General features: G+C 44.2%; 1 protein-coding gene across 4 annotated transcripts in view; it reads left to right on the plus strand.

Annotated features, from left to right (window-relative positions):
* Positions 1-26,288, plus strand: part of FYB1 (FYN binding protein 1) — a 213,317-nt gene extending 187,029 nt beyond the window's left edge. For 3 of the 4 annotated variants that reach the window (XM_069745921.1, XM_069745919.1, XM_069745922.1), the window contains 8 exons: positions 5,156-5,284; positions 14,013-14,029; positions 15,435-15,495; positions 15,632-15,734; positions 18,116-18,278; positions 22,071-22,104; positions 23,166-23,197; positions 25,455-26,288. In XM_069745921.1, the coding sequence (XP_069602022.1) occupies positions 5,156-5,284; positions 14,013-14,029; positions 15,435-15,495; positions 15,632-15,734; positions 18,116-18,278; positions 22,071-22,104; positions 23,166-23,197; positions 25,455-25,477 (562 nt within the window). In that variant the 3' untranslated portion in view covers positions 25,478-26,288. The remainder of the gene's footprint in view (positions 1-5,155; positions 5,285-14,012; positions 14,030-15,434; positions 15,496-15,631; positions 15,735-18,115; positions 18,279-22,070; positions 22,105-23,165; positions 23,198-25,454) is intronic. The other variant, XM_069745923.1, reaches the window with a different exon arrangement.
* Positions 26,289-27,572: the final 1,284 nt, after the last annotated feature.

A 27,572-nucleotide genomic window follows, 5' to 3' on the forward strand; every position in this document is an offset into this window, starting at 1 on the left:
GATTGTATCAGTCTGGAGTCACAGAGCATTGTCTGCACTGGATACATTGTATCAGTCTGGAGTCACAGAGCATTGTCCGCACTGGATACATTGTATCAGTCTGGAGTCACAGAGCATTGTCCGCACTGGATACATTGTATCAGTCTGGAGTCACAGAGCATTGTCTGCACTGGATACATTGTATCAGTCTGGAGTCACAGAGCATTGTCTGCACTGGATACATTGTATCAGTCTGGGGTCACAGAGCATTGTCTGCACTGGATACATTGTATCAGTCTGGAGTCACAGAGCATTGTCCGCACTGGATACATTGTATCAGTCTGGAGTCACAGAGCATTGTCCGCACTGGATACATTGTATCAGTCTGGAGTCACAGAGCATTGTCTGCACTGGATACATTGTATCAGTCTGGAGTCACAGAGCATTGTCTGCACTGGATACATTGTATCAGTCTGGAGTCACAGAGCATTGTCTGCACTGGATATATTGTATCAGTCTGGAGTCACAGAGCATTGTCTGCACTGGATACATTGTATCAGTCTGGAGTCACAGAGCATTGTCTGCACTGGATACATTGTATCAGTCTGGAGTCACAGAGCATTGTCTGCACTGGATACATTGTATCAGTCTGGAGTCACAGAGCATTGTCTGCACTGGATACATTGTATCAGTCTGGGGTCACAGAGCATTGTCTGCACTGGATACATTGTATCAGTCTGGAGTCACAGAGCATTGTCTGCACTGGATACATTGTATCAGTCTGGAGTCACAGAGCATTGTCTGCACTGGATACATTGTATCAGTCTGGAGTCACAGAGCATTGTCTGCACTGGATACATTGTATCAGTCTGGGGTCACAGAGCATTGTCTGCACTGGATACATTGTATCAGTCTGGAGTCACAGAGCATTGTCCGCACTGGATACATTGTATCAGTCTGGAGTCACAGAGCATTGTCTGCACTGGATACATTGTATCAGTCTGGAGTCACAGAGCATTGTCCGCACTGGATACATTGTATCAGTCTGGAGTCACAGAGCATTGTCTGCACTGGATACATTGTATCAGTTTGGAGTCACAGAGCATTGTCTGTACTGGATATAGTGTCTCCATTCTTCCCCCCGTGTCTCCATTCTTCCCCCTGTGTCTCCATTCTTCCCCTTGTGTCTCCATTCTTCCCCCTGTGTCTCCATTCTTCCCCCTGTGTCTCCATTCTTCCCCTTGTGTCTCCATTCTTCCCCCTGTGTCTCCATTCTTCCCCCTGTGTCTCCATTCTTCCCCCTGTGTCTCCATTCTTCCCCTTGTGTCTCCATTCTTCCCCTTGAGTCTCCATTCTTCCCCTTGAGTCTCCATTCTTCCCCCCGTGTCTCCATTCTTCCCCTTGAGTCTCCATTCTTCCCCCCGTGTCTCCATTCTTCCCCCCGTGTCTCCATTGTTCCCCCTGTGTCTCAGATGCAGGTTCAGTTACTGCATTGGCAGAATCCTACCGCTGGGGCCCGATGCGGTCATCAGGTCATCAGGCCCCATACGCCAGTCAGGGCAGTAATGCCTTGATGGCGGCACTGATTGTATCAGTCTGGAGTCACAGAGCATTGTCTGCACTGGATACATTGTATCAGTCTGGAGTCACAGAGCATTGTCCGCACTGGATACATTGTATCAGTCTGGAGTCACAGAGCATTGTCCGCACTGGATACATTGTATCAGTCTGGAGTCACAGAGCATTGTCTGCACTGGATACATTGTATCAGTCTGGAGTCACAGAGCATTGTCTGCACTGGATATATTGTATCAGTCTGGAGTCACAGAGCATTGTCTGCACTGGATACATTGTATCAGTCTGGAGTCACAGAGCATTGTCTGCACTGGATACATTGTATCAGTCTGGAGTCACAGAGCATTGTCTGCACTGGATACATTGTATCAGTCTGGGGTCACAGAGCATTGTCTGCACTGGATACATTGTATCAGTCTGGAGTCACAGAGCATTGTCCGCACTGGATACATTGTATCAGTCTGGAGTCACAGAGCATTGTCCGCACTGGATACATTGTATCAGTCTGGAGTCACAGAGCATTGTCTGCACTGGATACATTGTATCAGTCTGGAGTCACAGAGCATTGTCTGCACTGGATATATTGTATCAGTCTGGAGTCACAGAGCATTGTCTGCACTGGATACATTGTATCAGTCTGGAGTCACAGAGCATTGTCTGCACTGGATACATTGTATCAGTCTGGAGTCACAGAGCATTGTCTGCACTGGATACATTGTATCAGTCTGGGGTCACAGAGCATTGTCTGCACTGGATACATTGTATCAGTCTGGAGTCACAGAGCATTGTCTGCACTGGATACATTGTATCAGTCTGGGGTCACAGAGCATTGTCTGCACTGGATACATTGTATCAGTCTGGAGTCACAGAGCATTGTCTGCACTGGATACATTGTATCAGTCTGGAGTCACAGAGCATTGTCTGCACTGGATACATTGTATCAGTCTGGGGTCACAGAGCATTGTCTGCACTGGATACATTGTATCAGTCTGGAGTCACAGAGCATTGTCCGCACTGGATACATTGTATCAGTCTGGAGTCACAGAGCATTGTCTGCACTGGATACATTGTATCAGTCTGGAGTCACAGAGCATTGTCTGCACTGGATACATTGTATCAGTTTGGAGTCACAGAGCATTGTCTGCACTGGATACATTGTATCAGTCTGGGGTCACAGAGCATTGTCTGTACTGGATATATTGTATCAGTCTGGAGTCACAGAGCATTGTCTGCACTGGATACATTGTATCAGTCTGGAGTCACAGAGCATTGTCTGCACTGGATACATTGTATCAGTCTGGAGTCACAGAGCATTGTCTGCACTGGATACATTGTATCAGTCTGGGGTCACAGAGCATTGTCTGCACTGGATACATTGTATCAGTCTGGAGTCACAGAGCATTGTCTGCACTGGATACATTGTATCAGTCTGGAGTCACAGAGCATTGTCTGTACTGGATATATTGTATCAGTCTGGAGTCACAGAGCATTGTCTGCACTGGATACATTGTATCAGTCTGGAGTCACAGAGCATTGTCTGCACTGGACACATTGTATCAGTCTGGAGTCACAGAGCATTGTCTGTACTGGATACATTGTATCAGTCTGGAGTCACAGAGCATTGTCTGCACTGGATACATTGTATCAGTCTGGAGTCACAGAGCATTGTCTGCACTGGATACATTGTATCAGTCTGGAGTCACAGAGCATTGTCTGCACTGGATACATTGTATCAGTCTGGAGTCACAGAGCATTGTCTGCACTGGATACATTGTATCAGTCTGGAGTCACAGAGCATTGTCTGCACTGGATACATTGTATCAGTCTGGAGTCACAGAGCATTGTCTGCACTGGATACATTGTATCAGTCTGGAGTCACAGAGCATTGTCTGCACTGGATATATTGTATCAGTCTGGAGTCACAGAGCATTGTCTGCACTGGATACATTGTATCAGTCTGGAGTCACAGAGCATTGCACTGGATACATTGTATCAGTCTGGAGTCACAGAGCATTGTCTGCACTGGATACATTGTATCAGTCTGGGGTCACAGAGCATTGTCTGCACTGGATATATTGTATCAGTCTGGAGTCACAGAGCATTGTCTGCACTGGATACATTGTATCAGTCTGGAGTCACAGAGCATTGTCTGCACTGGATACATTGTATCAGTCTGGAGTCACAGAGCATTGTCTGCACTGGATACATTGTATCAGTCTGGAGTCACAGAGCATTGTCTGCACTGGATACATTGTATCAGTCTGGAGTCACAGAGCATTGTCTGCACTGGATACATTGTATCAGTCTGGGGTCACAGAGCATTGTCTGCACTGGATACATTGTATCAGTCTGGAGTCACAGAGCATTGTCTGCACTGGATACATTGTATCAGTCTGGAGTCACAGAGCATTATCTGTACTGGATACATTGTATCAGTCTGGAGTCACAGAGCATTGTCTGCACTGGATACATTGTATCAGTCTGGAGTCACAGAGCATTGTCTGCACTGGATACATTGTATCAGTCTGGGGTCACAGAGCATTGTCTGCACTGGATACATTGTATCAGTCTGGGGTCACAGAGCATTGTCTGCACTGGATACATTGTATCAGTCTGGAGTCACAGAGCATTGTCTGCACTGGATACATTGTATCAGTCTGGGGTCACAGAGCATTGTCTGCACTGGATACATTGTATCAGTCTGGGGTCACAGAGCATTGTCTGCACTGGATACATTGTATCAGTCTGGGGTCACAGAGCATTGTCTGCACTGGATACATTGTATCAGTCTGGGGGTCACAGAGCATTGTCTGCACTGGATACATTGTATCAGTCTGGGGTCACAGAGCATTGTCTGCACTGGATACATTGTATCAGTCTGGAGTCACAGAGCATTGTCTGTACTGGATACATTGTATCAGTCTGGAGTCACAGAGCATTGTCTGTACTGGATACATTGTATCCACCTCTCAGCTATGTACAGGGTTACTGTCTCTGAATGGAAACAAGAGACTCGATTCCTTTTTGCATTTGCACCATGTTTACATAGTTTTTGGTGTTTTTAATTTGCACCTTTTTTGTAAGCCTTTTTTCCATGGTCACCTGTATTTCTCTATGTTCGTCATTGTGAGTTTCCAGATGTTTTCGGCTCATTCCGTATTTGCAACTTTGAAAAAGTCGCATTTTTACCCAAATGTGCTCCAGTCCTTCCCGGAGTGATTTTATCTATATCTGATTGATACAAATTTTGCAACTTTTTGAGCACTGTTTCTTTTTGAGCAAAAGTTTGTGAACCGTGTGCGCCAATTTGAAGAATTTGGTGCAAAAATTGAACAAATACAACAAGACGAAAAAGAAAAGTGACTTAAAAAAGAAAAGGCAAATGGTGAATCGTGACCAAAGTGTTGTAGAAAGTTACAGAACTTTACACGTGGTCAGCTGGGCAGGAAGTCGGGAGGTCCGTAGTCAGCCAGCAGGGTCACAATTACTAGGTGGACGTGCAGCGGCGCGGTGTAGTCCGGTCATACGGGCGACGGCGTTCCTATGTTTTGCACCACATTTACCTTCTGTCTTTCTGAACTGAACGCTGCGCACTATAAAGCTCCGCACCGCAGGAGGAAGAGAGGAGCGGCCCGTCGCTGTGGGGGCTCTTTAAGAAGCGGAAAGGAACTGAGAACAGAAAGAAAAGTGTGCAGGAGAAAACAGAGAAAGAAGAGAACGAAGAAGAACTGTAAGAGCAAAAAAGCTTCTCCCTGAGAACAGCTCCGCTAACAGCCAGCACCCAGCACTAATCACAGCACCCACCAGCGCCCGATCCACGCCAATCAATCTGCTATTAATCACGCGCTTACCTCAGATTAACCCTGCGGAAATCATTATTACAAGCTTCTAACAGAATGATAAAATCATGCAAAGGAGGAGACATGTGTAACAGTCAGGGGTGCAGGTATAGGGGGTGCAGAGGTAACAGAGGTGCAGTAATAGGGGTGAAGAGGTAACAGAGGTGCAGGAATAGGGGTGCAGAGGTAACAGAGGTACAGTAATAGGGGTGCAGAGGTAACAGAGGTGCAGGAATAGGGATGCAGAGGTAACAGAGGTACAGTAATAGGGGTGAAGAGGTAACAGAGGTACAGGAATAGGGGTGAAGAGGTAACAGAGGTACAGGAATAGGGGTGAAGAGGTAACAGAGGTACAGTAATAGGGGTGAAGAGGTAACAGAGGTACAGGAATAGGGGTGAAGAGGTAACAGAGGTGCAGGAATAGGGGTGAAGAGGTAACAGAGGTACAGGAATAGGGGTGAAGAGGTAACAGAGGTACAGGAATAGGGGTGAAGAGGTAACAGAGGTGCAGGAATAGGGATGCAGAGGTAACAGAGGTACAGTAATAGGGGTGAAGAGGTAACAGAGGTGCAGGAATAGGGGTGAAGAGGTAACAGAGGTGCAGGAATAGGGGTGAAGAGGTAACAGAGGTACAGGAATAGGGGTGAAGAGGTAACAGAGGTACAGGAATAGGGGTGAAGAGGTAACAGAGGTACAGGAATAGGGGTGAAGAGGTAACAGAGGTGCAGGAATAGGGGTGCAGAGGTAACAGAGGTACAGTAATAGGGGTGCAGAGGTAACAGAGGTACAGTAATAGGGGTGAAGAGGTAACAGAGGTGCAGGAATAGGGGTGAAGAGGTAACAGAGGTACAGTAATAGGGGTGCAGAGGTAACAGAGGTACAGGAATAGGGGTGAAGAGGTAACAGAGGTACAGTAATAGGGGTGCAGAGGTAACAGGTGCAGGAATCGGGGTGAAGAGGTAACAGAGGTACAGTAATAGGGGTGCAGAGGTAACAGAGGTACAGTAATAGGGGTGAAGAGGTAACAGAGGTGCAGGAATAGGGGTGCAGAGGTAACAGAGGTGCAGGAATAGGGGTGAAGAGGTAACAGAGGTACAGTAATAGGGGTGCAGAGGTAACAGAGGTACAGTAATAGGGGTGAAGAGGTAACAGAGGTGCAGGAATAATGGTGCAGAGGTAACAGAGGTGCAGGAATAGGGGTGCAGAGGTAACAGAGGTACAGTAATAGGGGTGAAGAGGTAACAGAGGTACAGTAATAGGGGTGAAGAGGTAACAGAGGTACAGTAATAGGGGTGAAGAGGTAACAGAGGTACAGTAATAGGGGTGAAGAGGTAACAGAGGTACAGTAATAGGGGTGAAGAGGTAACAGAGGTACAGTAATAGGGGTGCAGAGGTAACAGAGGTGCAGGAATAGGGGTGAAGAGGTAACAGAGGTACAGTAATAGGGGTGCAGAGGTAACAGAGGTACAGTAATAGGGGTGAAGAGGTAACAGAGGTACAGTAATAGGGGTGAAGAGGTAACAGAGGTGCAGGAATAGGGGTGCAGAGGTAACAGAGGTACAGTAATAGGGGTGCAGAGGTAACAGAGGTACAGTAATAGGGGTGCAGAGGTAACAGAGGTACAGTAATAGGGGTGAAGAGGTAACAGAGGTACAGTAATAGGGGTGCAGAGGTAACAGAGGTACAGTAATAGGGGTGAAGAGGTAACAGAGGTGCAGGAATAGGGGTGCAGAGGTAACAGAGGTACAGTAATAGGGGTGCAGAGGTAACAGAGGTACAGTAATTGGGGTGAAGAGGTAACAGAGGTGCAGGAATAGGGGTGCAGAGGTAACAGAGGTACAGTAATAGGGGTGAAGAGGTAACAGAGGTGCAGGAATAGGGGTGAAGAGGTAACAGAGGTACAGTAATAGGGGTGAAGAGGTAACAGAGGTGCAGGAATAGGGGTGCAGAGGTAACAGAGGTACAGTAATAGGGGTGAAGAGGTAACAGAGGTGCAGGAATAGGGGTGCAGAGGTAACAGAGGTACAGTAATAGGGGTGAAGAGGTAACAGAGGTGCAGGAATAATGGTGCAGAGGTAACAGAGGTGCAGGAATAGGGGTGCAGAGGTAACAGAGGTACAGTAATAGGGGTGAAGAGGTAACAGAGGTGCAGGAATAGGGGTGCAGAGGTAACAGAGGTGCAGGAATAGGGGTGCAGAGGTAACAGAGGTACAGTAATAGGGGTGAAGAGGTAACAGAGGTACAGTAATAGGGGTGAAGAGGTAACAGAGGTACAGTAATAGGGGTGCAGAGGTAACAGAGGTGCAGGAATAGGGGTGATGAGGTAACAGAGGTACAGTAATAGGGGTGCAGAGGTAACAGAGGTACAGTAATAGGGGTGAAGAGGTAACAGAGGTGCAGGAATAGGGGTGCAGAGGTAACAGAGGTGCAGGAATAGGGGTGAAGAGGTAACAGAGGTACAGTAATAGGGGTGCAGAGGTAACAGAGGTACAGTAATAGGGGTGAAGAGGTAACAGAGGTGCAGGAATAATGGTGCAGAGGTAACAGAGGTGCAGGAATAGGGGTGCAGAGGTAACAGAGGTACAGTAATAGGGGTGCAGAGGTAACAGAGGTACAGTAATAGGGGTGAAGAGGTAACAGAGGTGCAGGAATAGGGGTGAAGAGGTAACAGAGGTACAGTAATAGGGGTGCAGAGGTAACAGAGGTACAGTAATAGGGGTGAAGAGGTAACAGAGGTACAGTAATAGGGGTGAAGAGGTAACAGAGGTGCAGGAATAGGGGTGCAGAGGTAACAGAGGTACAGTAATAGGGGTGCAGAGGTAACAGAGGTACAGTAATAGGGGTGCAGAGGTAACAGAGGTACAGTAATAGGGGTGAAGAGGTAACAGAGGTGCAGGAATAGGGGTGCAGAGGTAACAGAGGTGCAGGAATAGGGGTGCAGAGGTAACAGAGGTACAGTAATAGGGGTGAAGAGGTAACAGAGGTACAGTAATTGGGGTGAAGAGGTAACAGAGGTGCAGGAATAGGGGTGCAGAGGTAACAGAGGTACAGTAATAGGGGTGAAGAGGTAACAGAGGTGCAGGAATAGGGGTGAAGAGGTAACAGAGGTACAGTAATAGGGGTGAAGAGGTAACAGAGGTACAGTAATAGGGGTGAAGAGGTAACAGAGGTGCAGGAATAGGGGTGAAGAGGTAACAGAGGTACAGTAATAGGGGTGAAGAGGTAACAGAGGTGCAGGAATAGGGGTGCAGAGGTAACAGAGGTACAGTAATAGGGGTGAAGAGGTAACAGAGGTGCAGGAATAGGGGTGCAGAGGTAACAGAGGTACAGTAATAGGGGTGAAGAGGTAACAGAGGTACAGTAATAGGGGTGAAGAGGTAACAGAGGTGCAGGAATAATGGTGCAGAGGTAACAGAGGTGCAGGAATAGGGGTGCAGAGGTAACAGAGGTACAGTAATAGGGGTGAAGAGGTAACAGAGGTGCAGGAATAGGGGTGCAGAGGTAACAGAGGTGCAGGAATAGGGGTGCAGAGGTAAAAGAGGTACAGTAATAGGGGTGAAGAGGTAACAGAGGTACAGTAATAGGGGTGAAGAGGTAACAGAGTTGCAGGAATAGGGGTGCAGAGGTAACAGAGGTACAGTAATAGGGGTGCAGAGGTAACAGAGGTACAGTAATTGGGGTGAAGAGGTAACAGAGGTGCAGGAATAGGGGTGCAGAGGTAACAGAGGTACAGTAATAGGGGTGAAGAGGTAACAGAGGTGCAGGAATAGGGGTGAAGAGGTAACAGTCAGGGGTGCAGGTATAGGGGTGCAGAGGTAATGATCAGGGGTGCAGGTATAGGAGGTGAAGAGGTAACAGAGGTGCAGGAATGGGGGTGCAGAGGTAACAGGGGTGCAGGTATAGGGGTGCAGAGGTAACAGGGATGCAGGTATAGGGGGTGCAGAAGTAACAGTCAGGGGTGCAGGTATAGGGGTGAAGAGGTAACAGTCAGGGGTGCAGGAATAGGGGTGCAGAGGTAACAGAGGTGCAGGAATATGGGTGCAGAAGTAACAGTCAGGGGTGCAGTTATAGGGGATATAGAGGAAGCAGTCAGGGGTGCAGAGGTAACAGGTGCAGGAATAGGGGTGAAGAGGTAACAGTCAGGGGTGCAGGTATAGGGGTGAAGAGGTAACAGTCAGGGGTGCAGGTATAGGGGTGAAGAGGTAACAGTCAGGGGTGCAAGTATAGGGGTGCAGAGGTAACAGTCAGGGGTGCAGGAATAGGGGTGCAGAGGTAACGATCAGGGGTGCAGGTATAGGGGTGCAGAGGTAACAGTCAGGGGTGCAGGAATAGGGGTGAAGAGGTAACAGTCAGGGGTGCAGGTATAGGGGTGAAGAGGTAACAGTCAGGGGTGCAGGTATAGGGGTGCAGAGGTAACAGTCAGGGGTGCAGGAATAGGGGTGCAGAGGTAACGATCAGGGGTGCAGGTATAGGGGTGAAGAGGTAACAGTCAGGGGTGCAGGTATAGGGGTGCAGAGGTAACAGTCAGGGGTGCAGGAATAGGGGTGCAGAGGTAACGATCAGGGGTGCAGGTATAGTGGTGAAGAGGTAACAGTCAGGGGTGCAGTTATAGGGGATATAGAGGAAGCAGTCAGGGGTGCAGGTATAGGGGTGCAGAGGTAACAGAGGTGCAGGAATAGGTGGTGCAGAGGTAACAGTCAGGGGTGCAGGTATAGGGGTGAAGAGGTAACAGTCAGGGGTGCAGGTATAGGGGTGAAGAGGTAACAGTCAGGGGTGCAGGTATAGGGGTGAAGAGGTAACAGTCAGGGGTGCAGGTATAGGGGTGCAGAGGTAACGATCAGGGGTGCAGGTATAGTGGTGAAGAGGTAACAGTCAGGGGTGCAGGTATAGGGGTGAAGAGGTAACAGAGGTGCAGGAATAGGTGGTGCAGAGGTAACGATCAGGGGTGCAGGTATAGGGGTGAAGAGGCAGCAGTCAGGGGTGCAGGAATAGGGGTGAAGAGGTAACAGTCAGGGGTGCAGGTATAGGGGTGAAGAGGTAACAGTCAGGGGTGCAGGTATAGGGGTGAAGAGGTAACAGAGGTGCAGGAATAGGTGGTGCAGAGGTAACGATCAGGGGTGCAGGTATAGTGGTGAAGAGGTAACAGTCAGGGGTGCAGGAATAGGGGTGAAGAGGTAACAGTCAGGGGTGCAGGTATAGGGGTGAAGAGGTAACAGTCAGGGGTGCAGGTATAGGGGTTATAGAGGTAACAGTCAGGGGTGCAGGTATAGGGGTGAAGAGGTAACAGTCAGGGGTGCAGGTATAGGGGTGCAGAGGTAACGATCAGGGGTGCAGGTATAGTGGTGAAGAGGTAACAGTCAGGGGTGCAGGTATAGGGGTGAAGAGGTAACAGAGGTGCAGGAATAGGTGGTGCAGAGGTAACGATCAGGGGTGCAGGTATAGGGGTGAAGAGGCAGCAGTCAGGGGTGCAGGTATAGGGGTGAAGAGGTAACAGTCAGGGGTGCAGGAATAGGGGTGAAGAGGTAACAGTCAGGGGTGCAGGTATAGGGGTGAAGAGGTAACAGTCAGGGGTGCAGGTATAGGGGTGAAGAGGTAACAGTCAGGGGTGCAGGTATAGGGGTGAAGAGGTAACAGAGGTGCAGGAATAGGTGGTGCAGAGGTAACGATCAGGGGTGCAGGTATAGTGGTGAAGAGGTAACAGTCAGGGGTGCAGGAATAGGGGTGAAGAGGTAACAGTCAGGGGTGCAGGTATAGGGGTGAAGAGGTAACAGTCAGGGGTGCAGGTATAGGGGTGAAGAGGTAACAGTCAGGAGTGCAGGTATAGGGGTGAAGAGGTAACAGTCAGGGGTGCAGGTATAGGGGTTATAGAGGTAACAGTCAGGGGTGCAGGTATAGGGGTGAAGAGGTAACAGTCAGGGGTGCAGGTATAGGGGTGAAGAGGTAACAGTCAGGGGTGCAGGTATAGGGGTGAGGAGGTAACAGTCAGGGGTGCAGGTATAGGGGTGAAGAGGTAACAGTCGGGTGCAGTTATAGGGGGATATAGAGGTAACAGTCAGGGGTGCTGGTATAGGGGATATAGAGGTAACAGTCAGGGGTGCAGGTATAGGGGATATAGAGGTAACAGTCAGGGGTGCTGGTATAGGGGGAGCAGAGGCAGCAGTCACACCTGAGTGGGTGCAGGGGCCTCACCACCTAATGGTAAGACCCCAGTATTACAGATGGCACATGGGGTCAGTTAGAGATTTTGCATTGAGGCACAGGAGTTATTTGCAGCAGACACTTTTGGGGACATTTGTGGTTGGAGTCACATGAAGCATTTGGGGGGTACATATAGGGGCTCCTGTGGGGGTAAAGTACGGGTAGATCTGCCCCGGTGGTGGACGCTCTGGGTGGCGTCTCCCGCGTTCTCTGTGGGGCTTGTGTGAATTTAGTCGCCATAGTTACCGGGGATCACATCCTCCATCAGCCATTTCCTCCACTCATAGCAGGGCTACATCCCAGGACACTGATTAGTTAAGAGGGGGAGGGGTGCAAATATTGAAAACAATTTTTTTCTGCCATTTTTTAAGGTTTACGCCATTTTGGTATAAATTAACAATTTACAGAAACCCCCTTTATTTTTTTTTAACTTTTGCAATTAATTGAGAAACCAAATAATTTCTTGAGTCACTTTCCCCCAATGCATCTAAAATGAATCAATCATTTTTACAAATTTCCTATGGTTTTGTAACTACAGCTCCTATGCAGATCTACGCGTCTCCATGGTTACGGACTACCGACTCTTTGTAGTCTGACTCGGCAGGCGCGCTCTCTTCTTTCATCTGTCGCTGCCACCAATTACATGTTTGCACACAGTAGTGGACAAATGGAGCATTATGGCAAGATCTGACTACGCCGGGCTCGTTTGTAGTCTGTTACCATGGAGACACCTAAGTAAATTTATAAAATTACGTGAAATGTTGATTCTTTTAAAATTCAAAGGAGCATCTAGACTTCGATATGAAGACAACGGCCCTTCTCACCTCCTGATCTGGACGTGAGCGGGGCCAGAATACCCCTTTAAGATGCCGTAACAATTGGTTCTGAAGGTGGAATTTAGAATTTTCCAATCTTCCAAAATCAGAACCGTCCTTCCTTTGACGTCTGTGATTCTACTAACTGCTATAAAGACCTTGTTCCCCTCCTGTGATCTTCGCCTTGGCTGTGACACCATTTCCATATTCCTTTTATGATTCTGCTTACTTCTATGTTCTCGTTCTTACGTTCATGCCGCCGTAATTAATATGAATATCTCAGTTTCAAAGATTTTACAAATTAACCTATTTAGATAGAGCTTGCTAAAACAAACACTTTTGCAATTTACTGCTTATCAAAATTTTCATCCGTTCTTGAGATATCAACACTTTTCTTTTCAACTCGTTGCCTAGGACACCGACCACCGCTGCTGTCTTATTTGTAATCACTGTGCTAAATCTGGCTGGGATTAAGAGCTAGCAGCTTACTGCGGTGATCCTGGCCAGCTTCCAAACAAAACAAGGCTTACAAGTTCAATAGAAAAGAGCTTGTAAGTATTGTGCGTGTTCCGCTGACTAGCAGCAGTGGTCGGTCTCCAAGGCAACAAACTGACAATAAAACAGTTGATATCTCAAGAACGGTGAAACATTTTAATAAACAGTAAATTACAAAAGTGCTTGTTTTTACAAGCTGATTCCGCCCATACTCTTTCATGAAAATTGGAGTATAACCCTTTAAGGGCTTATTCATATATCAGTCATTCAATGTGCCATCCATTTCTAGCACACAGACCTATAAAGTTTGGTGGAACCATTCACACATCTATTTTTCACTGAATCATGGCTAAGTGACAATTAAAAAGTTAATTTTACCTCTTTTTAGTTTTTTTGCTCTTTCCTTCTATATTCCCATCCTTTAAAAAAATAATAATAATTTTTTTCCATCCAGAGAGCCTAATGAGGTCTTGTTTTCTTTTGTTGTTGTTTTGTTGTTGTTTTTTTGGGATCTGCTGTAGTTTTGAATGACACCAGTCATTTTCCCATGTAAGATCCTGAAAATAGGGAAAAAAAAAATCCAAGTGGGATGAAATGATTTAAAGAAAAACAATGTTTTTCGGGTTTTCTTCTTACGGCGTTCATTGTGCAGTAAAAATGATTCTCCGGGTCGGCGCGATTATGCCGACAACAAACTTTTATAGTTTTTAATTGTTTTAGTAGCTTCAAAAATTCAAAAATTTGTAAAAAAAAATAAAAAATTTGTTTTGTGTCCCCATTTTCATAGACCTAATACATCTCCATTTGACCATTGATGGATTCGTATGATATTTTCTGTTTATTTCATTTTTTTTGCATGTGTTAAGCAGAAGTTTTATTTGCACCATCTTGGGGCAGAAACAACATTTTGTGTGATGTGTGAATGGAGCCAAAGACGTCTGGTCACTTTACAGGTCATGTGTCCTATAGATAGTGAGGTGTGAGACAGGATCCTTTTTCCCGCTAATGTGTGCAGGGGGTTAATCGGGTATTTTAGAATGTCAGAAAATATTTATTATATTAGCACAATCTCTATCATTACATTCATATAAAATTCTCTATATGTTCACAGGGGAAACTCGACTTTTGGTAAGTAACTTTCTGCTTACTTTACTGTACGGGAATGTTGCAATTTTATCAGTTGTCTCATGATTGCTGTTCTGGAGCATATAACTCCCCTGCCTCCTGCTTGAGATAGTGTGCTCCTGTGAGATAGTGTGCTCCTGCTTGTTTGACAGCTCTGATCTGCAGTATTGTGGCGCGGCCTAACCAAGCAGTGCGATCGACCATACTGCAAGCAGGAGTCACCTTTGATGCCTCTGCAGCATCAGAAGAGCACAGGGACACTGAATCTGAGCAAAATCGCGAGCCATGAACACAACTCGGTGATCCTGGCCGGCTTCAGAGCAGTGTTTACAGGTTCAGCTGGAAATAGTTAGTCAACACTGCGCATGATCTGCCATTACAGTAAACCACAAAAAAAAATACAATTTTAAGTATCAGGTTTGGTAAATATTATTAAACGACAAATGGGAAAGTTGCTTGTTCTTACAAGCATTTTCCAATTATACCCATCTTTGAAGATGGAAATAACCCTGTAAGGCTATGTTCATTTTTTGATCCATCCTCCAATAGTGCTTACATTCACACAGTACCTCATGAGACACGGTCTCTTTTCCGCCTGGACTGTTCCTACCTCAACAGTTTCTACTGGTCCTAGGGATCCCCATCCCATAATGCATTATGCTGGAGATCCCCACCGGGCAGGGAGCTGGTTACAGCTACTCTGCTTCTGTCCCGGTCAACACTGCGCTCGCATCATTTGCATCATTCGCATCTGACAGGTGGCTGGTGCGCAGATCGGAGAGGGGTGAGCGGTGTCATGTCACTTTTTTCTCCCCAAAGTGTGCCCACTCGGGGAGGCAGGAGGCAGTGCCCTAGGTGGAAGATACTCTGCCACCCCTCGTCCTGGCACTGAGAAAGATGATAAATAAATAGATAGATACTGTTTCAGACAGGACCTGCCCCCAGTCACCACTCTTATTTTATTCCCGCTACTCCACTGAGTACTCCGCTTTTTGTAATTTTTAAATCGGCACTACAGTTCCGGAGATATGTCCTTTTTAAATTAGTGCTAATTTCTCGCAGGCTCCTCAGGGGCGTGTCTTGTAGAATTATCCTGTGAGCCACGCCTCCTTGAAAAAGACCATAAAAAGAGCATTAAGTTCAAAGGTTCATATCTCTGAATCCATATGGCGGATTTTAACAAAATAAAAAAAAAACAGAAAACTCAGAGGAAAATTGAGGATACAATAAGAGCAAAGGCTAGCCACAGTTGATCAGGACAGGTCCTCTTTAAATATTTTCCCCCCTTTTCAAACGTTAATCCAATCCTCTACAATACAACCTGCCGTTTTGTGCACAGATGTGGCAGAGCTGACGTTACAATGATTGTTGTGCGCAGAGATAACATGTTGGTCCTGTCTTTGAGCAGAAAGTGACGTTTACGATGATGTGGAGTCCAGTGATTTCCCACCGCCTCCAACAGAGAGCAGGTAAGGAGAATGTGTGAGAGCCGCGTCAGTCCCAGAGATGAAAGGTCAGATGTCTAAGGACATTGTCCAATCTCAGTTGGAATTTATGAAAAGTAACGGTGACTCTGGCCATCAATATATTTTGTATTCCTTTCAGTTTATCAGTGGCCTCACGAGACTCCATAGTCAGGAAGTCCCCCGACCTACAGACCCTGAAAAGGATGAAAAAAGAGGAAAAAGAATTCAGGAAAAAATTCAAGGTAATGATGTATAGTTACTGCTGTAGCCATCAGGCGCCACTCCAGGTCAGTGAGCGGACCCGCAGCTGCTGACCGAAGGGTCAGAGACACAAACGCAAAGCACAGAGGGAATACGCAAAGACATGATCAGGATGTCCGTGTTCGGAGCAGGCTGTACAAGTTCAGAAGATGTAGCCAGAGTCATAAGTCAAGATTAAACGAGAAAACAAGCCGGGTCAGTAGCAGGAAGGTCAGAACAATACAACACCTTGACATAGCACTAGAGAAAATGGCATCTAGGAGCTAAGCTCAGGCAAGGAGTGGATAGAGGAGCTACCTCATATACCACCTGCTGGCAGAGAATAGGCCAGGGAAGCCGCGATGATAAATTCCTGCAGAGTCTGGCTGAGCCTCCCTAGAGCTGTGTGGAGACTCAACAATAGGACGAAGTAGTAGTGCTGTAAGTGTCTACAAGAGGCAGCCCAGAGAGAAGGTCAGACCCTGGGAGGAGCAGAGCAGTGCACGCCATGAGTAGTGTGTGAATCATCGACATGACAACAACCAGTCTATCTTCGAGAATTTCATTGGGCCACATAGAAAAGTCTGAATTTGTCTCACTCCACTATTTTTGCCAAGGAGAGTGAGTTTGTGGAGCTGAGGTAGAGGAGCTACAGGGTTAAACACTGCTTAAATAAATAGTAAGGTAGAGAGACAGATTGAGCTGCTGTTTTCTAGTAAGTGTTTAGCTCATCCCAGTGCTATATCCACAGCTACAATGATCAGTACTAATTTATAATTTCTTCCATGATGCTTCTTTCCAGTAAGTGTTTTATCTGGACCCATAGCTGGATTCCCAGCTACACTGTTCAGTATTTTATTTATCTCAGTTATATAGCAACATTAATTCCATAGCGCTTTACAGACATTATCATCACTGTCCCCGTTATGACTCACAATCTAAATTCGCTATCTCAATGTCTTTGAAGTAGTATTACAGTATTGCTGTACAATTTCCTCCATGCTGCTGCTTTTTGCTGCTGCTTTTTTTCTAATGTTTTATCACACCCCAGAGCTAACTTCACAACTACTTTGCTCAGTACTGCTGTGTTATGTTTTCTGAGCTGCAGCTCAGTAAGTGCATTATCGCACCTCAAAGCTGTCAACCACTCTGACCAGTACTATTGTATAGTTTCCTCCATGCTGCTGTTTGCTAGTAAGTATTTAGCTGAACCCAGTGCTGAATTCACAGCTACACTGTTCATTACTGCTATATAGTATCCTACTTGTTGCTTTTTTGTAAGTGTTTGATGCAGCCACAGAGCTGAATTCACAGTTATACTGCTCTTTATTGTTGTATAATGTAATCCATGTTGCTGTTTTCTAGTATTTTGCTCATACCAGTGCTGAATTCACAGCTACACTGTTCATAACTGCTATATGGTATCCTACTTGCTGATTTTTCATAAGTGTTTGATACAGCAGCAGAGCTGAATTCACAGTTACCCTGCTCTTTATTGATGTATAATGTAATCCATGTTGCTGCTTTCTTGTATTTTGCTCACACCAGTGCTGAATTCACAGCTACACTGTTCAATACTGCTGTATAATATCCTACATGTCTTTGATTTCACCCCAGAGCTGAATTCACAGCAACACTGCTCTTTATTGTTGTATAGTGTTTTCCATACTGCTGCTTTTAGTTTTTAGCTCATCCCAGTGCTGACCTCATAGCTATACTGCTCAGTATGACCGTATAAAATACTCATTGCTACTGCTTTCTAGTATTTAGTGAACCCCTGTACTAAATTCAAAGCTAAACTGTTCAGAACTGATACATGATATCCTGCATGCTGCTTTCTAGAAACAATTTCTTTACTACACATTTGAGCTGGATTCACAGCTACTCTTCTTGGAATTGCTGTATAGTGCAGTCTATGCTGCTGCTGCTTCTGTACATGTGGCTCCATGGGTATGGAAGAGCGAGAATCCCTCATCTCCGTGTGTGCTTTGTACGGGAGGCATAATAGCAGCTGATCTCTACCCACTAGCTCAGAGACAACTATTGAGTCTGCAGAGAGAAAACTGGTGAAAAAAGCAGAATGAAAATCATAAAATGCCCAGAAATAGTGTTATTCCTTATATACACACACCAGCTTACCCAGAGAAGTGACATGACACAACAGGTACACATTAAAGACTATTCTGGCTCATGGACAAGTTGACAGATGCCGCCAATGCCTATGCGGGGATGTCCATACTTGTACAGTATGGAGGTGTTATTTATGTGCATATTGTGGCATTATATGTGTGCACAGTTTGGCAGGATTATAATCATGTTGATCCTGTGAGCCACATCCTTGATCCTGGGTACACCCGTGTAATATAAAGCTTCTGTTCTGCAGTTCACAGGTGAAATTCGAGTGTTGTCAACAGTCCAGGTTGTAACGAATCTGGCAACGAAGAAGTGGGGATCCAAGGATCTTTCCCTGAAGCCCGGAGAAACGCTGAGCGTGATACAACATGGAAATGACAATACGTTTCTATGTAAAAATAATGAGGGAAAATGTAAGTACACCCCCAATTCAAAGTCAGTATAATTTTTATGTAATAAATCATTAGCGCACAAGAAAATAAGCAATTTTGTAATAAATAGCTCTGCATAAATGAGTAGTATTTTCTATGGGGTACCATACTACAAAATACTCCCACAAATCTCGGCCATTGATTGCGAGCAAGATTTGTTATTTTGCACCCAAAAAAAGTAATTTTCTTAACAGATTAATTCAAGATCATGTTGCAAAAATGAGTACACCCCAATGAAAGCTAAAGTTTAGAGTACAAGATTCTAGTTAACAAGAATTCACCCCCGGATCAGTCTAATTCTTCATCAAACAGGCGTGACGGGCGACTATAAAAGGGGGATACGTAAGAAAGAAAACCCCTTCCCATTTCATGCTGTCAGCAATGGCACCACATGGAAGAGAAATGTCACCACATGGAAGAGAAATGGCACCACATGGAAGAGAAATGCCGCAAGAGCTGAGAAAGGAAATAATTTCATTACACAAGAAAGGTGAAGGCTACAGTAAGGTCAGTAAAGTTTTACTTATCAGTAAAGAATACTGGTGCTAAAAGTGATGCAAAAATGGAGCAAAGATGGAACTGCCGCGCCTCACAGGGACGTCCAGCGACCTCGGAAGTCACCACCTAAATAGGAGCGTCTTCCTATGAGAAGGAAAGAACATCCAGATGTAAGGCTGTCCAATGAAACCTTTGGTAGACGGCACTTTTCCAACATGATAAGGATACAGAACACACATCTGTTGCATTTCTGAAGAGCAGGGTGACAGTGGCTCAGTGGCCAAGTGTCTTCTGCTCTGACAACCGGACACCTATGGGGAAGTCCGGAGACAGGTTGTCATCACTCTCCATCCGGAATCCAGGCTGTAGAAGAGCTCATTATAAAGAACGATGTAATATGTCACCAACGTGTCCCTTCCAGGCCTAGAAGACTCGATGCCGTCCTTACAAATCATGGCGGTCATGCAAAATATTAGATGTAGTAATTTTGGATGTGGGGTGTACTCATTTTTGCATCCACTAACTTGAGTAAAAATGAAGGTATTGTAATGAGGGTTCTATTATTCACCTTGGTGGCTTGTTATGGGGGAAAATGTTTTCTTTGAAACTCAATCTTGTAATATTTTTTTAGCAATTCTTCTTGTGCTCAGTGAGATATTGATTAAAATCTTAGGGGGTGTACTCATTTATGATGAGCACTGTATGTCTTATCAAGGAAATCTACTTCTTGCACTTTCTGGATTGATTTTTCACTTTAATTTAATAGGTAAAAATCTGTATTCAGTGAAGCCAGATTTTCACTTTACTGGGAAAAGAGATGACAGTTGGTGCTTCTAAAATTCTATGGAGGGGGAGGAGCCAGAAGTGACACGGACATATAGGGGAGGAGCTAGAGATTGCACAGGTATATAGGGGAGGAGCTAGAATTGACACAGACATAAAGGCGAGGAGCTAGAGGCAACATAGCGGTAGAGGGGAGGAGCTAGAGGCAACATAGCGATAGAGGGAAGGAGCTAGAGGTGACACAGACATATAGGGGAGGAGCTAGAATTGACACAGGCATAGAGGGGAGGAGCTAGAGGTAAAACAGGGATCTATAGGAGGAGCTAGAGGTGACACAGACATAGAGGGGAGGAGCTAGAGGCAAAACAGGGGAGAAGCTAGAGGTGACACATACATATAGTGGAGGCGCCAGAGGCAATATCAACATATAGGGAGGAGCTAGAGATGACACAAACATATAGGGGAGGAGCTAAAGATTATACAGACATAGAGGGGAGGAGCTAAAGATGATACAGACATAGAGGGGAGAAGCTATAGGTGACACAGACATAGAGGTGAGCAGATAGAAGTGACACAGACAGAGGGGAGGAGCTAGAGGCAACACACGGAAGGAGCTAGAAGTGACACATTGAGGGGAGGAGTTAGAGGCGACACATACATATAGGGGAGGATTTAGAGGTAACACAGACATATACGGGAGGAGGTAGAGGCGACACAGATAGAGGGAAGGAGCTGGAGGTGACTCAGACATAGAGGAGGAGCTAAAAGCAACATATACATAAAGGGGAGGAGCTAGAGGTAAGGTAGGAGCTAGAGGCGTCAAAGACATAGAGGGGAGGAGCTAGAGCTAATACAGGCAGAGGGGAGGAGCCTTGACCAATCAGCGACAGGCACAATCCGGACGCGAATTGGCGCCAGATTTGAACCACGCTTCGCTAATCGGCAAGCCGGGCGTGACCAATCAGTGATATTGGCATGAAATTTAACCTCCACTCACAGCACAACGTACATACATACATACATACATACAAACATATTCTAGAATACCCGATGCGTTAGAATCGGGCCACCATCTAGTACATATATATGGGAGGAGCCAGAGGCAATACGGACATAGAGGGGAGGAGCCAGAGGCGATACAGACATAGAGGGGAGGAGCTAAAGGTGACACAGACATAGAGGGGAGGAGCTAGAGGTGACACATACATAGAGGGGAGGAGCCAGAGGCAACACAGACATAGAGGGGAGGAGCAAAAGGTGACACAGATATAGAGGGGAGGAGCCAGAGGCAACACAGACATAGAGGGGAGGAGCTAGAGGTGACAGACATAGAGGGGAGGAGCCAGAGGTGATACAGCCATAAAGGGGAGGAGCTAAAGGTGACACGGACATAGAGGGGAGGAGCTAGAGGTGACAGACATAGAGGGGAGGAGCCAGAGGTGATACAGCCATAAAGGGGAGGAGCTAAAGGTGACACGGACATAGAGGGGAGGAGCCAGAGGCGACACAGACATAGAGGGGAGAGGCCAGAGGCAACACAGACATAGAAGGGAGGAGCCAGAGGCGACACAGACATAGAGGGGAAGAGCCAGAGGCGATACAGACATAGAGGGGAGGAGCTAGAGGTGACACAGCCATAGAGGGGAGGAGCTAGAGGGGACACAGACATAGAGAGGAGGAGCTAGAGGTGACACAGCCATAGAGGGGAGGAGCCAGAGGTGATACGGACAATCCTCTTCAAGCCCTCCTGAAACAATTACTCTACATAGAACCTTATGAGCACCAACTGTCATCTCCGATCTCAGTAATAGGAAAGGTTGTATTCAATGAAGATACATTTTACAGTGAAATAGAGAATTTTGAGAATGAAATGAGATCAGTGCAGGAGGAGGAAGAAGCGGACGCCTCTGATAAGATTTAAGAGTAAAAGCGAAGAAGTGATTGTTTATAATCCGTGCTGTTTCTGCGGTACAGTAATCCACAATGCAGCTAATAACAACGAGCCGGGGGCTGAATACAGACTAGAAAATGGGAATCTGAAAGACAACACTATAAATACTGAATACAGACTAGTGGCCCTTTACACTATGTTCACATTTTTGCTGCATTATTTTTCCCTGCAAAACTAAAATCTGCTTTTTACAGTCCCAGCAAAACCTTAGAGATTTCCACAGGCTTAGTATTATTTCCTGACTGAATTTGCATCAATTTTTTCGGCATTTTTGCGGGTTTTTTTTTCACCCATAAAAACAATTGAGAAAGTAAAAAAAAAAAAAGAAAAAAAAAAACCTGCAAAAAATGCCAGTCAGTGCCTCCGAAGCATTTGTGGTAAATCCTAAGCCTGCGCTGTAGAGAAAGCTCACGTGGAATCCGCACTCAAAAAAGCTCCAAAAAAAAAATTCTTAAGGATTGCACACGTTGTTCCGATCATCGCAATGATTAAGTTGTTAAATATGTTTTTTTTTTTGTTTTTGTTTTTTTTGTGTGTCCCAGATGGTTACGTCTCCGGAAGCAACATAATGGATAAGTAAGTGTTAACATTCCCAAAATAAAAGATCAAATTGTGATAAATTGGGCAAATTTTAACACTAAGGTCCTCGATTCATCACACACAATTCTGGCATAAAACTGTAAAAAAAAATTTTATTTTTTTTTGCACTAATTGTAGTTGTGCAAAACTTTAACAACTTTTGGCATTTTTAGTCCTGGCCAGTGTTGATTACTTTTTTTAAAAAAGTTAGTGGAGTTTAACCCCTTATCTACCAATGTCCCTTTTTTCGGGACGCCTAATCTTTAAGCTTCTAGCAACTAAGATTTTATCATTTTTTATCATTAGGTCCAATTTTTTTTGTGTCGTGTTTGTAAAATGAATGTTTTTCAAAATAGGAAATCACGGTCATTGTCATTTTTAATTGAATATCGGGACGCCCTTTTCTGAAAAAATCCGGTCTTGAAAATTTTTTTTGCAAATTATGTTTCTCATTCATTAGGACCCCAAATCATTAAAAATCTGTCATTAAAAAAAAAAAAAATGGAAATTGCTAATTTGGCAAGTAATGGGTTAAGGAATTTGGCACAGCAAACTGAAAACTGGGATAAAAGTGTCTAAATATAGGAAACCTGCCCCATTATACTGTATGAAGACCACAAGGAACATTATAAAAAAAAGTTGGCGAAAGACAAAAATAAAATTGCATTTTTTTTCGCTATTCTCTCTCTAATAATAATAATAAAAAAAATTAATCAATATTTAAAAAAATAATAATTACAAAAATATATGTTTCTATTTTGATGTTGAATCCCCCCCCAACTATGATTTATATCTACCCAAAAATGGGAAATTCAACATAAAAATGGCGACTTTTTTTTTTTTTCAATGAGATGTGCTATTATTTTCTAAAAAACACAACTTTTTTTTTACGGATCTCTATGTATCGAATCAACCCACAGAATAAAGGTTTCTCATGCCATGTGGTGAACGATGCATATTTTGGCACTAAAAATCAAACGCGGGGGGGGGGGAACGCAGAGGTCGGACTTTCTTCCTATCTGACATTTCTATAAATAATAATATCCCTTTTTCTGCAGTGACGGGGACATCTACGATGACATTGGAGAGGGTGCGTACAATGTTCTAGACTCCTCGGAAGGTTTCAGCCATAGCGGTATCGCTCCGAGCTGATTGGTCGCCATAGTCGTGACATCACCAGCAGGCACAGCAGGCAGCTGCCTATGGGCTGTCATTTTAGGAAAAGGCGATTCCCATATTGTCAGGAGGGGCATAGCGCGGCAGACGCATGACAGTGCAGAGTGGATGTCATCTATCGCACGGCGCCTGCAGCCCACGGCGTGACTATGGCTCCAGAATGTGTAAAGTGCCGCCAGATGGTACTTTTATATTCTCCCCTAGTGCTACCTAGATAGTATGCTTTGTCATACCGCATGAAGGCTTTTATTCCCATGGAATGTTCACAAATAATCTGTTAAAAGAAAGCTGTGCGTGCCTCCAGGTAATATGGAGGTGCCCATTTCTTGTATGGCCACAAGCTGTGACCCCAAATCTGCTGCTAGACATTTCTGTCCTCTACCGCTATACAACTACTATTAATATTATCATAACATTTCTATGAATACCGACATATAATTGCTATCAATACTTACATACAATCACAATTAATATTAATAATAGTACACAATTACTATTAATATCGTCATAAAAGTACTATTAATATGGCCGCAGACAATTGCAATGACTATTCATACCGCCATACAATTAATGTAAACACTGCCATACAAATACTATTAATATTACTATACAATGGCTATTAATACCATCATACAATTTTAAGTGTTATTATTACACTCATATAACAACAATTAATGCCACCATACAATTACTAATAATACCCCATACAATTACCAATAATACCACCATACATGTACTATTAATATTGCTATACAATGGCTATTAATACCACCATACAATTACAAGGGTTATTATGACAGTCATATAAAAACTATAAAGCTATTAATGCCGCCATACAATTACAGTTACTATTAATACTGCTATATAATTACTATTAATACCGCCATACGATTACTAATAATACTGCCATACAATTACTATTAATACCGCCATACAATTACTAATAATACCGCCATACAATTACTAATAATACCGCCGTACAAGTACTAATAATACCTCCTACAATTACTGATAATACTGCCATACAATTACTAATAATACTGCTATACAATTACTAATAATACCGCTGTACAATTACTAATAATACCTCATACAATAACTAATAATACTGCCATACAATTACTATTAATGCCGCCCTACAATTACTATTAATACTGCAGTACAATTACTATCAATGTCACCATACAATTGCCATTAATGTTGCATACAGTTACTATTAATACTGCTATACAATGACTATTAATGCCATTGTCCAATTACCATTAATACTGCCATAAAATTACTATTAATACAGCTATACAATTACTATTAATGCCGCCATACAATTACTATTAATGCTGCTATACAATTACTATTAATGCCGCCATACAATTACTATTAATGCCGCTATACAATTACTATTAATGCCGCTATACAATTACTATTGATGCCGCCAAACAATTACTATTAATGCTGCCATACAATTACTATTAATGCTGCCATACAATTACTATTAATGCTGCCATACAATTACTATTAATACCTCCATACAATTACGAATAATACCGCCATATAATTATTATTAATGTCGCCATACAATTACTATTAATGCTGCCATACAATTATTATTAATGTCACCATACAATTACGAATAATACCCCATACAATTACTATTAATGCGCCATACAATTACTATTAATATCGCCATACAATTACTATTAATACCGCCATACAATTACTATTAATACCACCATACAATTACTATTAATGCCGCCATACAATTACTATTAATACCGCCATACAATTACTATTAATACCACCATACAATTACTATTAATGCCGCCATACAATTACTATTAATGCCGCCATACAATTACTATAATACCGCCATACAATTACTATTAATGCCGCCATACAATTACTATTAATGCCGCCATACAATTATTATTACAATCTATAGTGGTCACAAATCTCAGGTGCCAGACACTTTTAGAAACGTGCATGATGGGTCCTAGCGCACCGCGCAGGTCACACTCCCTGGAGGACATCGCTGGGCGCAGTATGGCCCATATATTTCTATTGATGACACATCCCTCATCCATGTGACCCTCCGGCAGCCATTTCTTGCAGGTTTTCCTGAGATACTTCCCGTCTGCTCTTCCTCTTGGTCATTTTGGTCTCTGTTTCCGCAGATTGCATCTACGACAACGACTGAATCCACCGCCATCATCCGCACCCACGTATCCTGCGGGTGACAAACCTTGTACAGATTCTCATGTATCCAATATTATGACGATTCCTCCCGGAAATAGAGCAGCTGGAATCTGATTGGTCGCCACGTTCCATTCGTCCTATTTTTCCCAATTGCATATAACATAATGTAAAAAAATGTCCTTAAAGGGATTTTCTGGTTTATAAAGCTCATGTTCCCGTCCTGCATTTCTTGGCCGGACTATTGAGTGTAATAAGAACTGCGTAATACTCCATTTTCCCTGCGGGGGCAGTGCAGGAAAATGGAACACTTGTTGCAAGGTTCTAACAGAGATCGCAGCTGATCGATCAGAAGGACAAAAAAAAAAAAGACTGAAATGAGATATTTTACTGAGATTTAAAAATGATGGGGGTGAAATGTGATTACACTGCCATGGCTCGGCCTTAGACTTCACATTATAGCCACTGCTGACGGAACCGTGACCCACAAGGTTCTGAAGATCCACCAGGGGTCCGGGTTTTGGCCTCTTATCTCGCTGTCACCGACTTGGAATGTTCGTTTTTTTACATTCCGTGGCTGAAAACGCATTCTGATCGCATCCCGGAAAAAAGTGTGCGAAATGCGCTGGCTGCAGTGTGACCCGCAGTCCTACGGCACAGCGGAGGTGACACATTGTGACGCAGGATACATTATCAGCTCTGCATCTGTTGTGTGAAACCCGCCCGGATCTTACTGTATTTATAAATGGGGAAAAATGTCTTCTGCTCTCTGTACAGAAATTAATGTATCGTGCTGTCGTCCTTTTGTCGTGGAATTACGGCGGTGTTGTGTCTTTTGTGTTATCTCCAATTTAAAGCCGTTGCATGCATTTGACCCTGACTTAAAAGGGTTGTCCGTCTATAGGAAAACATGTCTGCTTTCTTACAAAAATCCCAAATTTTGGACTGTTGTTAGTTAGAGTGAGACAGAGGCAAAGATACACATAAATCTTTTTCTTATTGGTCAGTGTTTTATTTCAACTCAATACTGGATTCACACTTACCCTGCTCAATAGAGCTGTACAGTGTCCTCCATGCTGCCTCTCTCTAGTAAATGCTTTAGCTCACTTCCCGCACCTGGATTCACAGTTACGCTGCTCAGTGTCACGGTATAATGGCATCCATGCTATTGATTACTATTAAGTGTTTTAGTTCGCCCCAGAGCTGGATTCACAGCTGCACTACTCAGCACTGATCTATAATATCCTCCATGCTGTTGATTGCCTCAGAACTGGATTCACAGCTAAACTGTTAAGTACTCTGCGATATAATATCCTCCATTCTGCTGTTTTCTAATGTGTTTAAACTCACGTAGAGCTGGATTCACATCTACACCGCTCAGTACTGCTATATGTCCTCCATGCTGATGATTTCTAGTAAGTGTTTTAACTCACCTTATAGTTGAATTCACACTTACATTGCTCAGCACTGCTATATATCCTCCATTCTGCTGATTTCTAGTAAGTGTTTAGCTCACTCCATTTCTGAATTCACAGCTACACTGCTCAGTACTTTTATATAATGTCTTCCATGCTACTCATTTCTAGCAAGTGTTTTAACTCACCCCAATGTTGGATTCAGAGCTACACTGCTCAGTACTGCTGTATAATGTCCACCATGCTGCTTTTTTCTTGTATGTGTTTAGCTAATTTCAGAACTGGATTCTGAGCTACACTGCTTAGTACTGCTGTATAATGCTCTCCTTGCTGCTTATTTCTTGTGCGTGTTTACATGCTTTAGCTCACTTCAGAGCTGGATTCACAGACATATTGCTTACAGAGATCATGTTGTCAGGTTTTTAGACCCCAAACTAACATCATCTATATAAAACAGCTAAAACATCTATACATTTGTATTATTACTGCGTACGGTGACTGATAGAAGATAATATGGTAGGCACTCGACGGTTAACTAATTTTGGTCATCAGTGGTAGAGTACCGTATTTTTTGCACCATAAGACGCACTTTTTTCTCAAAAATTTGGGAGGAAAATGGGGGGTGCGTTTTATGGTGTGAACTCAGGCTTACCGGGGGAGGTTGCGGCTGTGGTATCGTCGGCA

The sequence above is a fragment of the Ranitomeya imitator genome, chromosome 1 (assembly GCF_032444005.1).
Source record: "Ranitomeya imitator isolate aRanImi1 chromosome 1, aRanImi1.pri, whole genome shotgun sequence".
Taxonomy (NCBI): Eukaryota; Metazoa; Chordata; class Amphibia; order Anura; family Dendrobatidae; genus Ranitomeya; species Ranitomeya imitator.